The sequence below is a fragment of the Heteronotia binoei genome, chromosome 9 (assembly GCF_032191835.1).
Source record: "Heteronotia binoei isolate CCM8104 ecotype False Entrance Well chromosome 9, APGP_CSIRO_Hbin_v1, whole genome shotgun sequence".
NCBI classification, from domain to species: domain Eukaryota; kingdom Metazoa; phylum Chordata; class Lepidosauria; order Squamata; family Gekkonidae; genus Heteronotia; species Heteronotia binoei.
In genome coordinates this window covers 92662301-92680610 of record NC_083231.1, presented here as the reverse complement: position 1 = coordinate 92680610, position 18310 = coordinate 92662301, and the positions used below count along the sequence as shown (strand labels likewise).

At 42.2% G+C, this 18310-nt stretch overlaps 1 protein-coding gene across 1 annotated transcript; it reads right to left on the bottom strand.

Annotated features, from left to right (window-relative positions):
* Positions 1 to 729: 729 nt before the first annotated feature.
* On the bottom strand, positions 730 to 17305 carry LOC132577303 (histone H2A.Z). Its single transcript, XM_060247004.1, has 6 exons — positions 17183 to 17305; positions 3000 to 3271; positions 2493 to 2570; positions 2104 to 2217; positions 1716 to 1845; positions 730 to 1340 (listed from the first exon to the last, which is right to left on the bottom strand). Exons 2-6 carry the CDS (start codon positions 3000 to 3002, stop codon positions 1279 to 1281), a joined length of 387 nt encoding a protein of 128 aa, XP_060102987.1. The 5' UTR covers positions 3003 to 3271; positions 17183 to 17305; the 3' UTR covers positions 730 to 1278.
* Positions 17306 to 18310: the final 1005 nt, after the last annotated feature.

The following is an 18310-nucleotide window of genomic DNA, read 5'->3' as shown; positions in this document are numbered from 1 at the left end:
GTATTTGGATGAGTTGTGCTGTAGATGCAGGCAATGGTAAACCACCCTCTGAATGTCTTGCCTTGAAAGCCCTATGGGGTTGCCTTAAGTTTGATGGTGGTAGAAAGTCCCATAACAGTGTATATCAGCTGTTGTGGCACTTTCCACCACCACCAAAAATACTTCACAACAACATGAAATATGAAGTGACTTCAGCAAATAGAATGCTGGTGAATGTTATTAGTTCAGCATTTCCCCAATTTAATTATATTCTGTGTTGCTTGTAGAAAAACCTGGACAATTTTAAACACCACTGTACCAGTAATGCTTTTGCCAATTCAACACCTACCTTTTAAACGTATCATGCCCTTCCCTCTGCCAGGATGAAATGATGAAGCAAGCATTCCTTTTTAAGATACTTGATTAGACCCTACCCTTGGTTCCCTCTTACTTCAAGTTGGCTAGCTTCCTCACTCATTTTCTTCGCAGCAAGATACAAAAAGAAATGAGAACAAGTGATAAATCCTGAAATATGGTATGATCACTTTTTTAAAAAATTAGGTTATTCCATACCATCTCTTCAGAGTCTACTTAAGGCAGCTTACAGTCGAAAATACTGGTACTAACAAGTTAGAAGACGTATTTATGGCTGTTTTCTTATTTTCTTAATATTTCTTAAGACATTGCTGCAGGATTTGAACAGTCAAATCTTTAACAGAGATGTGATCTTAATAAGCAAAGCAGGCAACATTCATACTGACAACATTTATTGAATTATCCACAAGAGTGGCAGAAAGGTCTGTACAAAAAAAACACACAAATGCTTTTCAGTTTCTGCTTATTAAAATCATTTCCTTTAACTAGAAGAGATCAACATGAGCAACAAGGCATTGTACTTCACATTCCTTTATTAGTTTTGCAACAGCTCCTGTTCTGTTCTTAGCGTCCAAAGTCTCTTGTAGTTAAATCTTAGCTTATAGCTGCAAAAAATCTGAATGAAGGAACTTGAAGCATAAAAAAATTTACAGATCAGCAACAAAATCATGAATAATTAAAAACCAACATTTCTAAAAACAGGAACCACTACAGACCATGGCTTCTCTGAAGCCATGTAACACTTAAATAAGGTTAAGACTTCAAATGAGGAATTTTGGTTTGTTAGAAAGCTCAATGAGCTCCAGCTTCAAGGTTACAGAAAGGCAAAGTTGTGTTTCACAGATGCAGTCCACTGGAAACCCACCAACACTGGACAACTGAGCATTTAAGAGTCCAAAAAAACAAAAAAGATTCAAGCATCCTTTAAACGGTTTTCTGTTGCCCTTTCTTTCCAATGAGAGATTTATGGATATGTGGAATTACACCTAAGGAGACAAGAAAAAAATTGCATCAACTTGTTCAAATAATAAAGTCATTAATAGTCTATATCAGGGATTGCCAACCCCTTAGAATTACAGCTCATCTCTAGGTTTCTACAGACATCAGCTCCCCTGGAAAAAATGGATGTGTTGGAGGATGGACTCTATGGCATTGTGCTTCACTGATGTCCCTGTCCTTCCCAGGCTCCATCCCAAATCTCCAGGATTTCCCAACCTGATCTGACATTACCCCTCCCCTATACCCTTCTGGTGGCCAGGGGAGACCCGGCAACCCTTGTCCATATTATTTATTATAGAATTAAAATAAAACTACATTGCTGCATATTTACATAAGATTGTACTATTCAAACTAACACATACCTCCACCAGCAATTGTTGCCTTGATGAGAGAATCAAGTTCTTCATCACCTCGTATTGCAAGCTGCAAGTGACGGGGAGTAATTCGTTTCACTTTCAAGTCTTTGGATGCATTTCCTGCTAACTCAAGAACCTGCAATGAAGTTTTTTACTATCAGACAGGGAGAATTTCTTCAAACAGACCAAAGACTGTTATCAAGAGAGATGCAGCATTATTTGGACTGGTTTCTAACTGCCAGGATGAGCTAGCCATCGGGCTTTTATGTCCAATTACTAAAAAGCGTTTTAATTAGGTCGGCATATTATTGCTGGAGGCTTGTTCTAGCTCATTCTCAGCCTAACCCTAACTCTAGCACCACCACCGAAGAACAGAAGCCAAAAAGCCTCCTACCTCAGCTGTGAGGTACTCCAGGATAGCAGCACTATACACAGCAGCTGTAGCCCCAACTCGCCCATGACTTGTAGTCCTCGACTTTAAATGCCGATGAATACGACCTACAGGGAACTATATACACAGAAAAAAGAGTTACAGCACAAATGCAAGCCGTTCTTAATTTAGACTTGTACATTCCAAAGCGTTCTTGAAACAGAAAAGGTCGATCACAGGGATTTTCAGGGTACAACCAGAAGAGAAATGAGCAGCCCACGTGGGTGGTGGGGAAAACCACTAGCCACGCCATTTCCTCGTCCACGATTCCCTGCCCCCTCAAAGCAGGACTCAAGAACAGTGCCGATGCCTGAACAAAGCGCGTCCACCTCGGACCTTTCCCACGTGCTCACCTGTAAACCAGCTCTCTGCGAACGAGACACCGTCTTCGTTTTGGTCTTGCCAGAGTCTTTCCCGGCTTTGCCCCCAGCCTAACGCATAAAGAGAACGAAACCCGTAAGTGGGCACATCCTGCATTACCCGAAACTTTACGCTCTTCCGGCTGAAAAAGTTCGCGTCGCGCGCATTTTAAAAGTGGCTCCCACAAAGCAAGCGCGCGCACTCAGCGCCACCACGCTCCCCACCTACTTGTAAGCGCATGCGCCCTTTCACCACGACGACCAACTACGAAAGCGCATGCGCCATTGAAGTTACGCCCGCTGACGGGCAACAGTAACTGTCCGACCGCGCCCCTCCATCTCTGCGTTATGCTATTCTTTCAAGTAACAGAAGCACACACCAGGCGCTATTTACAGCGCAAGACTTATGTCTCATTGCTGCCCTCCCCCCGCTCTCGCCAGCTTCATCGTTTGCCTCAGGCCCTTTGTCGTTCGTGCGCCGAAAAATGCAAAGCAACTTACCATTACGAATGAGAGCTCGTCGCTCTGGAAGGAGGCGGTTTGGAGATCGTAGGCCAAGGACGACGGGCCTCTATTTTTTCTCTTACCTTACCCCGCCGCAATTCAAAACTGCGTCCACTCCCGCCCTTTCAGGAATCCTTTATAGCCGCTCTAACGTACCCACATCCGGGGAACCCGAGTCGCCGAGTTAGCCTATTGCAGCGAGGGGAGGTTATCTCTGCGCTCTTAACGGGCCAATCAGGAACGGGACGGAGGACGTCAGGCTGGGCCTTCTGCGTGAGGAGGAGCGGCGCGGTTATGCGTTATCGGGCCCCGCCCACGATTAAAGCGACGGCTCTTCTCTCTGCTCTCAGACACTCATCTTTCTGAGGGGAATTTTTGTAGCGCGTGTCCTTCGCCTCGCATCCAGACCGGGGTCTGTTTTTTATTTTATTTTTTAGCCCTCAACCTTCATTAATGGCCACCATTTGCGTCAGCAAACAGCAATCGGATTTCTCTCCGAATCATGTTGGGTTTTTCATGGAAACACATTTTCCGGAATACCTCTCACTTTGCATAAGTATTACGGACGGTTCTGGCCCTCCCTGCTACAATGCCAAGTTCGAGTAAGAGCTCAACGTACCTATAATATATTCGAGTATACGAAGTACCCGCTAAAGTGGCAGGGTGAGAGATCCTGACCTCTTCCCTAATTACAAGCAGAGCAAAGCTACAGGGGCAGCAGTCCTGTTAGGGCACACTGTAATCGTAGAATGCTCTTGTAATGCTCATTACGAACAGCAAATACACTCCTGAAAACAGGCGTCACAGCCTGCATCAGGATCCCAGAGAATAACTGGCAAAGTTTAGCTTAAACACCCACTTCACACACCACAAACTAGGCCAGATTTCAATGTGACAATGACAATGCAGAAAAACTACAATCCACCCCTTGCCTCATTTAAACGGCGTATAAAATGGTAAGTATGCCAATTATTGAAAGGTCTGTCCCATCACTGTAGTGTGGGCTAACTACCACTTCGCACTGAGAACAGAAACCCAATTTTGCCTCACATTTAAATTAAACATAAAACTCAGCCTAGCAAGCAAGTTGTCCACTCAGAATGTTTTTTTGTTAACAATTCACCACTCGTTCACAACAATAAAATGAGCCAATGCTGGACTGTATTATCTTCAGTGGATGCAGTATACATATACAGATGCAGTAGATGACCATACACATAATTTAACTTTCAAATACCAAAGCCAAATTGCAAAATCTCAGAAGGAGCTGACTTGCCTTTCTTTTGCTGCACTGGAATTACAGGCTGTATCATATTTAAGACTAAATAATCCTTCAGAAAGGGTTAGCTGTCCGCAGCTGCCATACTACAAACTATCTCCATGCCTTACTGATGGATTCATATGCTCCCAGGCAATTTTAACCAGTTCTCTTTCTCTACCCACCATTCTCTTTTGTCTTCTTTCATCTTTAGTTGACATCCCTCTCCCCCTTTTATCTTGCTTTGAGGATGGGACTTTATTTTACAGATGATGCTTCTCATTCTTCTATGTAAATTTCTCTCAATAGGCCCAGATTCCAATTAAACCTTCTCCCCTTTAAATCTTGCTTTGAGCATAGGACTTTATTTTACAGAAGATGCTTCTCATTCTCCTATGTCAATTTCTCTCACTGGACCCAGATTCCAATTAAATCTACCTAAGATTGCAGTGGTGCCAAGAGGATGTTACCCAAGAGTACATTATAATGAAAGAAGAATGAAAATACATATACATTGGTTTCCGCATCTAAGACTGCAGTTCTGTGCACTCTTCCACTGCAGAAGATGGAGGCAGCAACAAAGAGAAAATGGTCTTTGAAAAAAATGGAACTGTGTAAATGCAATCGGCTTTATATCAAGGACAAATATCGGAGTCTTCTCTTCCCCTTCCTTCAACAATTGAATTCCTTTTTCCAACTCTTCTCTAGTGACACAGTATGGAGTTCAAACTGGAAAGACCCTGAGTTTGCTGAACACCAAAGGTCTGACTATAGATAGGATAGAGTAGTTTATTGATCATACCACACAATAGTATATGATGCAAATGACTAATTACATATCTTTTCTCACTACAGGGTTTATGTAGCAGTAGAATGAGGCCGTACACTTACTGATTGAAAACAAGGTATTTTACTATTTGGCACCAATAGCAAGGTTCATTTGAGCAGCAAAGCTCCCAAAAATAATGAACCCCCGCTCACTTCTCAAACCATCCGTTTTAAGCAAAGCAGGCCTGTGGGCTGGCCCTCATAGTTATCAGATTCAATTCCCCCCTCCCCTTTCTCCCTGGTAGTTTTCCAGTGTGTCTGCTTATCTATTCAGCAAGGAGTTTCCTTATAGAAACGTGTCTGCCATCAATATACATCTGTGACTCACCCATTTGGGCTGTCTGGTTTCTTATCACATTGCAACTTCAACATTACATCAGACGCCCTTTTTGCTTTTTAAAGACAAGAGCATATCTTCATTTATTATTATTATAGAGTTATTCATTAATTATTCAGGGGTCTCCCCTTCATTCCCCCCTTTCAAACCCTGACAGCTTATTTAAGTCTGAAAGAGTATGACTATTATTACACAAATTAATGAAATATTGTTTCCTTTCCTCTGGAGACATGTACAAGATGCTGGCATTTTTTTCATAGGGAGTAAGTGCTTTTATAGCATTTTTAATACTGTACCTTATAACAGGAATTAAACATGGCAATAACCCTAAGCCTCCTAAGGAAATGCCAATTAAGAATAACATCTGCTTCCAATCTCGCATAATTTGTCCAAACCATGATGCATCCAAATTTTTCCATGTTTGAACTGGTACATGAACAATTTTACAAATTTCAGAAGCTACATTCTGTACAGCCTCTCCATTATTATCTATATTAAAACAGCAATTTGAGAGATTAAATTTCCCACAGACACCACCTTCTTCAGCCAGCAAATAATCCAGAGCCAAACAGTTCTGATATATGGCTGCATGCATCTAGGTCTGCTGTCTTGCCAACAGTTCTAAAGCCATGGTTGTTTGATTTGTAATGATTTCTACCACAGCTTGCAATCTAATAATACGGTTAAGCATATACACAGGTGTTCTGTATCCCCAAGACCCATCTTGTGCCCAAGTAGCTGGGCCATAGTATTCAATGATCCGCTGTGGGGGCCATTCATCTCCCCACTGCTTCCCTCCGATGTCCAAGGAATGTTTTGATCTAACATAATCATCAAACACTGGGGTCCCTAAAGCAGAACCAGCATTTAATGGCAAAAGAAAGAAGCTGGGACGTATTGTTCCAATTATGCACGTCCCATGCCATCTCCTGGGCAGGAGTGTATAAGCCCTTTTACCACAAATCCAATATAACCCTTCAGGAGCCATCCATTGCTCAGAGGAATCTGAAGCAGCATTGAAATATTTATTTAGACTGCTAACATTTTCCCCATGGCTTGAAATCCTCTATAACAGTGCCCTTTGCCTCTACCCATTTCGTTTTTTTCTTAGTAGAGTTAACTAACAGAGTTTGGTGGCACAAAGTGTGCCCAACATGCTTTCCATTTGTCCACAGAACAGCCCGAGAAATACATAATTCTCCATTCACCACAGTCTGCAATTCCGAGACCTTTCTCTCTTCTGGCATTGACTCTGATCTAGGTTTATTCCATTGGACTAGGTCAGAAGGCAAGATCTCAATGCCAACCCAAGGCCATCTTTCACTCATTAGTGGACCTCCACACACACAACAGTTTGAAATATTTAGGGAGGCGGCTATTTGCTCAGTTAAGGCTATAAAAAGATTACTCCCAGGTTCTGGAATGACAAATTTTTCATCCTGAGCATCATTAAACACAGTCTCATACAAAATTTTCTTATTCTCCTGGACAAGTAGAAGAAGAAGATGAAGAAGATATTGGATTTATATCCCGCCCTCCACTCCGAAGAGTCTCAGAGCGGCTCACAATCTCCTTTACCTTCCTCCCCCACAACAGATACCCTGTGAGGTGGGTGGGGCTGGAAAGGGCTCTCCCAGCAGCTGCCCTTTCAAGGACAACCTCTGCCAGAGCTATGGCTGACCCAAGGCCATTCCAGCATGTGCAAGTGGAGGAGTGGGGAATCAAACCCGGTTCTCCCAGATAAGAGTCCGCACACTTAACCACTACACCAAACGGGCTCTCCTTAGGCTTAGGGTTGTGCCTTAGGCTTAGGCTTAGGGTTGTGCTTTTTAACCTGATTTGACTTTAAATCAACTGACCAACATACCCACTGTGTCGTTGGGCAGCGAATACTTCCTCTGAAGGTTATTGTTCTGCTTGATCCAGGATATTCTATTTTCGCTTAATAATAAGATACTCCACGTTCTACACAAACTATTTGAGTGCTAGGTTCTATGCAGACTCCATGCACTCCCCTAGATTGAACACGCAACATACGTTTAGAATCCTTTCCTTCCCAGCATCTAGTGCATCTCACTGCTTGAGTACAGCACATTAGCATACTGACAAATATAGCAAAAAAGCTCAGCAATAAAAGCCTTTGAAGCATGCATGATTCTTTAAGTCCTACAGCAAATGCTTTTAGCGAAATAGCACTGTTGTAATAATATATTCAATACAGAAAAATAAGTAATTCAAGAAATTCAGCAAACTAATACAAAGGAATATCTAGCTCTGTATGACTCCAGAAGACTTCCTCAGGCTTCAGCCGTGCGTAGACCAACCAGCTTCCAGGTGTGGCTGGAGCAGGGCTATTTGACTTTTAACAGTCTTCACTGAGTGGCATAAGGCCGGGTAGGGTCTTTATAAAGTTTCAAAGTTAATGGTTTTTCTGGAACTGGCTGAGCCTTCTAGTAATCTGCAGCTCGCTTTAAATGTATCCAATAGATCCACGCTGCTACGCCTTGTACCGTGACAGCTGTAGGGGAACTTAAAAGGACAGTGAATGGGCCCTTCCACCTAGGCTGTAAGGTCTTTGCCCTCCAGCTTTTTACCCAGACATTATCCCCTGGCTGGTAAGCATGTACAAGAGAATAAATTTGATATGGCAAGGTTTCAAACACATACTTATTCACCTCCTTTACAGCTTTGCCCAAGGCTTGCAATTCCTCAAAAGTTATAAGGCTCCCCAACTGTGAAAGGTCACCTCGAACTCCTTGGACTATGGGGGGGGGGGGTGTCTTCCATAAACAATCTCGAAAGGCGACAGACGGAGTTGTTTGTGTGGCAAACAGTGCAACCAAAACAATGCAATTGGCAACATGTAGTCCATGGCAAATGGGTTTACTGACAGAGTTAAGACAAAGCATTCTTCAAAGTTCTATTGGCCCTTTCAACTTTTGCTGAACTCTTTGGGCGGTAGGCTGCATGCAATTTCCAGGTAATATCAAGCAACATAGACACATCCTGCACAGTTTTCTCTATAAATGATGGTTCATTATCGCTCCTGGTAATTACAGGTAAACCAAATTTAGGCAAAATGTCTTTCAATAAGGCTTTTACAACCTCATTGGCTTTCTCAGTACGTGTGGGGTAAGCTTCAATCCATCCAGACATTGTACAAACAAATACAAGCATGTAACAGTAATGTCCAGCTTTGGGCATCTCAGTGAAATCCACAACGAAGGAGGAGAAAGGTGCTGCTCCCACTGGCTGACTCCCAGGGAGTTGAGTGGGACCTGACCTTGGATTATTCTTTGCACATGTAACACATCGTACAGAGAGGCTTGGGCTGTCAGTGAACTCACATGATTAATATATGCCCACTGACTCACAGAGTGTTCTAGTGCAGTCTTCCCGTAATGTGTTCCCTCATGCAGTTTCTGAATTAATGGCCATGCAACAGCTTCTGAAATATAAATTCTGCCATTGGGGAGAACATACAAGCCATCTCTTCTTTTAGTTACTGCCCCTTGAGTTTGAACTCACTGCTCCTCAGCTTGTGAATACCGAGGGCTCCATTCGGTTAAGGAAACTTGAAAAACAGGCAGAATTTCTGTGCTTCCCTGATAAGGCTTTAGTGCTGTCTCCTTAGCTGTTAAATCTGCCTTCCGATTTCCTCTTGCTACCGGACTTAGGGGCTTCTGATGGCCTCTGCAATGAATGACAGCTATGTCCCAGGGTGCCCAGACAGCTTTTAGCAGTTCCAAGATTTCTGTACTATTCTTGATATTCCTGCCATTTGCAGTAATTAAGCCTCTCTCTTTGTATAGGGCTCCATGGGCGTGCAGTGTCATAAAAGCATATTTTGAATCTGTGTAAATATTTGCTTTAAGTCCCTCTGCTAATCGTAGTGCTCTGATAAGAGCAATTAATTCAGCTTTTTGTGCAGAAGTTGAAATAGGCAAAGGTTCTGCCTCTATCACGGCTTGTAGAGTAACTACTGCATATCCTGCTCTGCGTTTTCCATTCTGGATAAAACTACTCCCATCGGTATAATATTCAACATCAGAATCTGAAAATGGGACATCTTTCAGATCTGGCCGGCTGGAAAATACTTCTTCCATAACCTCTAAGCAATCATGCTCCAATGCATCATCAGAAATTGGCAGCAAAGAGGCTGGGTTCAGAGCTGACACAGTCACTATTTTTACTCTGGGGTTTTCACACATAAGTGCCTGATATCTGACCATATGGGCATTGGTGAACCAGTAGTTCCCTTTGTGTTCCAGAAGGACTTGCACATAGTGGGGAACTCTTACTTCAAGGTGATTTCCAAAGGTAAACTTGTCTGCCTCCTTTACAAGTTCTGCAACAGCCGCTACTAAGCGCAAACAGGAGGGCCACCCTTTTGCTACAGTGTCTAGATGCTTAGACAAATATGCCACTGGTCTGGGCCAGGATCCCAGCAATAAAACGCCTGCAGCTATTCCTTCTTGCTCATGCACATATAGAGTAAAAAGCTTGTCAGTATCAGGCAGTCCCAAAGCTGGGGCTTGCATGAGCTGACATTTTAAATCTTCAAAGGCATTTTGACATTGCTCTGTCCATTCAAAAGGTGCTTCCCCCCCCCCCCCCTTAGTGGCTTCTTATAAGGGCTTAGCTGTTATGGCAAAATTGGGGAGCCAAATTCTGCAGAACCCTGCTGCTCCTAAGAATTCTCTCAGGTTGCGTTTGGTAGTAGGCACAGGAATAGCACACACAGTCTCTTTTCGCTCCCTGCCTAGCTGCCATCTGCCCTGGGATATATGGAAGCCTAAAAATTTCACTGTCTCTTGGCATAGCTGAGCCTTCTTCTGAGACACTTTATATCCAGCCTCAGTCAGAAGTGTTAGCAGAGCAGCAGTGGCACCTTGGCAATGGCATGTCTGTAAGTCTTTGGCCCCCAGCAGAATATTATCAATGTATTGAAGGCACACAACTCCGGGCACAGTTGGGAACTGGTTCAAGTCTTTACTGAGAGCATTACCAAAAAGGGTGGGCAAATTTTTGAACCTCTGAGGTAAACGGGTCCACGTGTATTGTAGCTTTCTACCAGTCTTTTTTTCTTCCCACTGGAAGGCAAACAGTGGCTGACTTTCAGGTGCCAGTCTTAAACAAAAGAACGCATCCTTGAGATTTACCGCTGAGAAGTACGTGGCTGAGGCAGGTATTAGTCCCAGTAAGACATATGGATTTGGAACCACAGAATGCAAGGTTTGTGTGCAAGAATTTAGAGACCTAAGATCTTGTACTGGTCTGTAGACATGGGTGCCTGGCTTCTGGACTGGCAAAAGGGGACTGTTCCATGGAGACTGACATTCTACAAGAATTCCATATTCAAGGAGTCTGTCAAGGTGTTTCTGGATGCCAGTTACTGCCTTCCTAGGGATCGGGTACTGGCATTCTCGGACTGGAACAGCCCCTGGGATTAAGTCTACTTTGATAGGCACATGATTTACTGCTAGCCCAGGTGGATTCTCTTCTGCCCATACGTCTGGAAATTGTTGAACCCAGACTTCTGACATGGCCATTGCAAGAGCTGATTGGTGAAGCCTCCACTCCTCCTCTCTGGGGCATTCTAGAACATATACACCTTGATAATGTAATTTGCCTTCTGTAGTTATATAAGGCAGCTCAAAGTTCATTTGACTTCCTGATTCAAAAGCCAATCAGGCTCTTAATTTGGAAAGCAAATCTCTTCCCATTAGTGGCACTGGGCAATCAGGCAAATAGACAAAATTGTGACGGACCACATGGCCTCCTACTGTGCAAGTTCATTTGGCTAGAAGTGGTCTGAATTGTCTATGCCCTGTAGCTCCAATTATATTAATATACTTGCAAATTGAAGGGGCAATCTTATCAGGCACAACAGATCACGCAGCCCCAGTATCCACAAGGAATGCGATCTCCTGACCCTCCACATCAACTGTGACCATAGGCTCCGCAGGGTCAGGAGTGTTGGTGCACGGTCTGACCTAGTCATTGCATCCTTCCAGCCCAACCAAGCCCTGGACTGGCTCTTCTTCGTCTCTCCTATATCTGCCATGCTGGACTTGGCCTCTTCCTCTTCCCCTCACACTGGTTCCTCTGTTCCCCCGGCCTCTGAACTCCAGTGCTGTCATCTGTCTAGGAGCGTTTTGAATTTCTTGTGTGCGAAGAGAGGGTCGATTAGGACATGAATTTATCCCGTGCCCAAAATCTAAACAAAAGACACACCGATTTGGATCCAAATTGGTCATCACCATTCTTTGATTTCTGCCATTCATTCCTTGTGCTTGAGGAACCCCTCTTTCTCTTTTAGGTGGCTGCCCAGTCAAAGCTGCTGCCAATAAATCAGCTTTTTTCCTCATTTTTCTTTCTTCCTCCCGCCTCTGGTCTGCATCCTGATTAGCACAAACCTTCTGGGCAATCTCTAACAGCTGGGACAGATTCATTCCTGCAAAACCATCTTGTTTCTGAATTTTTTTTGCAAATGTCAGCATAGGATTGGGCAACAAAAACTGTATTTACCATGCGCAGGTTCTCTGCAGCCACAGGTTCGAATGGGGTAAACATTCTGAAAGCTTGCATTAACCTCTCAGCAAATGCTCCAGGGCTTTCCTCTGTTCTCTGGAGTACTTCACTGACTTTAGACATGTTAATAGGTTTTTTTCCTGCTTGTTTCATACCTTCTAAGATTGCCTCCCTGTATTCTGGCAGAGGCTCTTTGGAAATCTGAGAACTTGACTTGCAGCTTTATCCGTGGCTCTCTGAGCCCATTTTTTCTTCATGGTCTGTAATTTCTCTGGCCACCAATAAGACTTCTGCACTGTAGCCGCCCAGCTATCAATGTAGGGAAACTGACTTTTACAAACTGGGGACTGTACCAAGCTCTTATAAACTCGCTGAACCAAGCCTTGGTCAAAGCTGCCCTCGGGTGGCCAACCTACTTGTAAGGCCACCCAATCTTTCTGACAAAACGCTTTCAGAGTTTCAGGAGTCAATTTGACTCCATAATCATCACAAAAATGTTCCTTAAAATTCTTACACATATATTCTAGCAGAGTTTTTGACTGAATTCCACCCATGGCACCAGACGTTTAGGCAAGACACACTTTGAAACACAGAGGGGAGGGAGGGTGAGCTGCCAGTGGGATTCTGACAGCTCCAGACACAAAGGAAGCCTTATCCAATCGCTTCCCGGCTCAGATGCACTCGCGTGGCTGAGAACCTCGGTACCGGTGAGTACAAAAATCGCTTGGAGGCAATTTGGCTGGCACGCATATTTGTATTATGGAAAAAAGAAGATGGACGGTTTTTTCTCTCACCATTATATAAGAAATAATTTGTTAAGTACATGGATGAAATATAAGAAGTAAGGAGATGAGCAAAGACCATTATGGATAGTACCGGCGGAAGTAATAAAAATAACAGCTGAGATAGGGGAAGAAAAGTGGTTGTCATATAGTCAACTGTTAAAAATACAAAGTGGCAAAATAGAACTGAAAAGTGCTGAAGAGTTGAATAATAAATATGATTGGTTTCAAATGCAACAAATAAAGAGCTTGGTGGAGAATGATATTAAAACTGAAGAAATAAGGAAGGAGCAAACAGAAATGGAAAAAATTCTACTTGGAGACAATGATAAATTCATTTCAAAAGTATATAAATTACTTTTACAATGGTCTACAGAGGATGAAGTAGTAAAATCTCAAATGATTAAATGGGCAATTAATGTAAATAAAGAAATACAGATGGAAACTTGGGAATATTTGTGGAAGAACTCTATGAAACTCTCAACATGCCAGAATATCAAAGAAAATTGTTTTAAGATAATGTACAGATGGTATATAACTCCTAAAAAATTGGCAAAGATGAATAACAAGATGCCAGACAGATGTTGGAAATGTAAAAAGCATGAAGGTTCTTTCTACATATGTGGTGGACTTGTGAAAGAGCTAAAATGTTTTGGCAGATGATTCAGCAAGAGATTTCTAAGATCTTGGGATATGAATTTAACAAAGTTGCAGAGACTTTTCTGTTAGGATTACAAATGGAAAAATTTCCAAAAGAAGACAGAACTTTAATCTGGTACTTGCTCTCAGCTGCTAGGACATTGTATGCGCAGTTGTGGAAGCAAGAAAAAATACCAGAGAAATGGGATTGGATTGTTAAAGTTATGACATGGAGGGAAATGGATAAGTTAACAAGAACTTTAAGGGACTATGATTTAGAAGTATTTAAGATGGAGTGGAAGAAGTTCAGAAGATATGTAGAAAAAGAATGGAAAATAAAAGGACATTGGACAATCTTTGATAATGATTACGTATAAGTGGGGGGAAGATAGGAACGTTGGTTCTTATTAATTATGGGTACCTTTTAAAATGATGTTTTGAATTTAGTACACCGGCGGAGGTCAAGTAAAGGGGGGAAGGGTAGGTAGAAAGTAATATATGGGATTAAAAAAAGTAGTTATTAATGATATAAGAAATTGAATATATTGCCATATGTTACTAATAAAAATTGTTTGAAACTGAAAAATCGCTTGGAGGCTATGCCTCCTCTCATTCACACACACACACCACAGAAATCCTCTCAGTTCCTAGCCTTTGTGCTTCAGCGCCAGAATGGAGCCTACTGAACAAGGCTTAAGGGATGATCAGGCCCTTCTTCCCTCCTAAGGAGATGTAATCCGATTTCCCAAACAATTCATACTCACAATCCTGAAGATCTTCCAATTCCCTGCACACATCGGTTCAACCAGGCGCGGGATCTTGGCTGGCTGGCTGAATACCTTTCCCCACCAAGGCGGAGAAAGCTGGACTCAGTCAAAAATATGACTGTAGTGCCTAGTCTGCTGTTCCTGCCATGAGGGTGGAAGGCAAACGGTTTTGCCGGCCTGGCCAAAGGGTAGGAAAAGTCCTCCTCGCTATTCCTCGGCCAATGTCACTATGTTATGTAGCAGTAGAATAACGAGGCCGCACACTTACTGATTGAAAACGAGGTATTTTACTATTTGGCACCAATAGCAAGGTTCATTTGAGCAGCAAAGCTCCCAAAAATAATGAACCCCCGCTCACTTCTCAAACCATCCGTTTTAAGCAAAGCAGGCCTGCGGGCTGGCCCTCATAGTTATCAGATTCAATTCCCCCCTCCCCTTTCTCCCTGGTAGTTTTCCAGTGTGTCTGCTTATCTATTCAGCAAGGAGTTTCCTTATAGAAACGTGTCTGCCATCAATACACATCTGTGACTCACACCCATTTGGGCTGTCTGGTTTCTTATCACATTGCAACTTCAACATTACATCAGACGCCCTTTTTGCTTTTTAAAGACAAGAGCATATTTTCATTTATTATTATTATAGAGTTATTCATTAATTATTCAGGGGTCTCCCCTTCATTTACATCATACTGTTAACTATTGCCTTGAGCTTCTTGGAGAATGTTTAGCAAGTTAATATTTATTGTAGGAAGAGCATTTATTGTGCCCCATACATTACCCCTAACTTGAATTCTTTATATATTCTTATTTATCGATTACACCCTTTGTTTCTCTATTTCATCTCTAGTCTATGCTTTCTTCTGACCCTATAAATCTTTCTTTTGCATGTCCATACATCTCTATTTTTGCATCCTGTTACTCCCCTATTTCTTCTTCCCACAGATTTATAACCCATCTCTCAGTTATTTTTTCTTCAGGTCTATAAAGTGTATCTTATTTATCTTTCCTCAGATTCCCCTCACCCAGTTAAGGTACAACAGCATACAGTGCTTTCACTCTCCCAACAACACAAGTGAATGAGGGGGTCACAGATGGGAGGAGAAGGAGGAAGAAAAGAAGACAACCCTTAAGAAGTGCCAGCTAAACGTTTAGTGAATTGAATGAAAGTCCAAATTCTGTAGCTGCAAACTGATACAGAACAAGGGAATCAGGTTGAGGAAAGCAGCAATGATGGACTGTAAATGCTGCTAAGCAGGGCACGACAGGGCACTGTAAATAGACTGTTGCCGCCTCAGCCTTGGGTCTGGCATTTTTGTTTCACAGGCTCTGTGGAACTGCAATAGATCCCACAGGGCCCAGATCTCACTAGGGAGAGTGTTCCACCATGCCAGCAGTGAAAAAACTCTGGCTCTGGTTGAGGCTAAGCAGATAAATCTCCTTGTCTAGGATCACAGTATCACAGAGCTGGAAGGGGCCATACTGGCCATCTAGTCCAACCCCCTCCTCAATGCAGGATCAGCCTAGAATGAGCATCCCTGACAAGTGTTTGTTCAGCCACTGAAGACTGCCAATGAGGGGGAGCTCACCACCTCCCTAGGTAGCTGATTCAACTGTTGAACAACTCTTACTGTAATAGCCAGCCAGTACCCTCCTGTCCTTAATTTAAACCCATTATTGTGAATTCTATACTCTGCTGTCAACGGGACCTATTTCAGGTCTATCTACCTAGGGACCTATTACAAGCCTACCTTGCCTTAGCATACACTATTTATACTATAAACTTAAATAATCTGTTTTTGCAGTAAGCCTCAAATGCAGTGAAACCCACTTCTTGATTGACTTTTAATAGTTGTTTTGTAGCTACCCTGGAATATGCTGCACCCTGCCAATTATCTTGGTACAGTTACCTAGTGAAACAGCCAAGTTCTTTTTCACTTCTTAATTTGTTGTGACCTTTGTATCGCAACTTTGGTTTTGTTAATTTGGCATGTAACCATTTATATACAACATACACACAGTGGGAAATTGTTGGAAACAATATAGAACAACCCATTTTGGCAAAATTTAACAGCCTCCAAGTAACCCTGTGTCACCAAATCTTTATGCTAAATCATTGCTTTTGTTCTTGCACCATCCCCAACCTGAAATCTAAGTTAAAGCAATCAGCTCTGCACAATTCAATCAGCTCTGATGAACAAGCAGATGAGATTAACTAAAAACTTTGTAGCCAATCAAAGTTTTGCACTTTAAGAACCAAGCCATTTGAGAATTTACAAATATTTAATCGTATCAAGACTTCTCACTTCTTAAACATAAATGAAATTAGGTTTCTTGCTTCAGGTTTAACAGCTCATAAGCCATATACCAAAAATATTTAAGAATTAAAAACAGCTAAGAATTTTTTTCCCACATCAACCATGCTTGCTTTACAAAAGCTACTCAGAAACAATCTTACTCTATGGGTTTTAGAATTAACAGCCTTTTTTGCTAGAAATTTCTCCCCAGCAACAGTGTTTGAAACAGCAGAAGAAAACATGCAATAATGAATCAATGATAGATGATTAATCACAAAACACACCCTGAAGGAATCCCAGCAAGACACACCTTCTTCTGTGCTGTAGGCAATGCAAGCATATATGACCATTTTAATTTAGTTATTTAGGCATTTAAAAACAGGATGGAAATTCAAATTCAGCTAAATATTTGATTCCCAAATGGAGCAGAGAGCATTTCCATCTAGAGTAACTAGATATTATCTTTGTTTATCTTACCTTTCCATTGTTCTACAGACTCATGCTTCCTTGATGAAAAACAGCAAAAAGGGGGGGGGGGGATACTCTGAATACCTTTTATACTCCACTATGAGCACCATTGTGACCACATATGAACTTCAGGCATTCCAAAGAAAAATAACTGGAACAAGTTAAAGCCTGATGCTATGCATGATTACTTGGAAGTAAGCTCCACTATATGTAAGGTATATTTGTTCTCAGGTATGCATATGATTGGAAGCCTTCAGATACATTTACTACATACCTTCAACCATCAAATGGTAGCCAATTAGGGTTGCCAACTGCCTTAGAGAAAGATGTTGCATCTCTTTAACGGATGCTTAAGGGGGTGTTATTTAGCTCCATGCCATGAAAAGCTTCAACTGCCACTTTCCACACATTAACCTGCTATTAAAGGGGCAAGACTTTGTTTTCCAAGCCAACTGGTGACTTTTTGTATATAAGCTAAAAGTAGAATTAAAAGTGTCGCACATTCATTCTATGTAGTGCCATATTCCTGATGAAAAATCCAGTCGTGATCATCTCCACAGGTAAAATGTTTATTTGAAGATTAGTCCCATTAACAAAGGATCCCCTGTTGCAACTCACCCTAAATTTATTTTTTTTTCTTTCCTATCTTTTTAATACAGGATTTAATGCTTGGAACTGGACAGCCAAAGGTTTTTGTGGCATGGAAGTAAATAACAGCACCTGGGAAATAATATTCCATTAAACTGCTATTAAAGGGTCAAGAGGAGGACCTTTTCCTCCAGGCCAGCTGGCAATACTAATGCTGCTCTGAGCTCTTTGGAGGACAAGAAGATGAATGTAATAAATATTTAGGAAGACAGCAGCATGTCTTTAAAACTGATTTGGCCACACAGTGGCAGCATAGTTCAAAAATAGATGATATTTTAAAGGTAAAGGAAAGGTCCCCTGTGCAAGCATCAGTCATTTTCGACTCTGGGGTGACGTTGCTTTCACAATGTTTTCACGGCAGACTTTTTACGGGGTGGTTTGCTATTGCCTTCCCCAGTCATCTACACTTTCCCCCCAGCAAGCTGGGTACTCATTTTACCGAACTCGGAAGGATGGAAGACTGAGTCAACCTGAGCCGGATACCTGAACTAGCTTCCACTGGGATCGAACTCAGGCAGAGGGCTCCAACTGCTGTACTGCAGTTTTACAACTCTGCACCATGGGGGTCTTTTAAATGATATTTTAAGGAGTTCCTATTTGATTCACTAGGAGAAGCTAGACTGTACCAGGCTAATTTTCAGTAAAATGGAACAGTAGTGGCTCCTTAAAGACTAACAAAATTTATTCCAACAGGTAACTTTGTGCCTGCAAGTTGCTGGAATTCTTGGACTAGGTAGACTTTAGTCTCATCCTT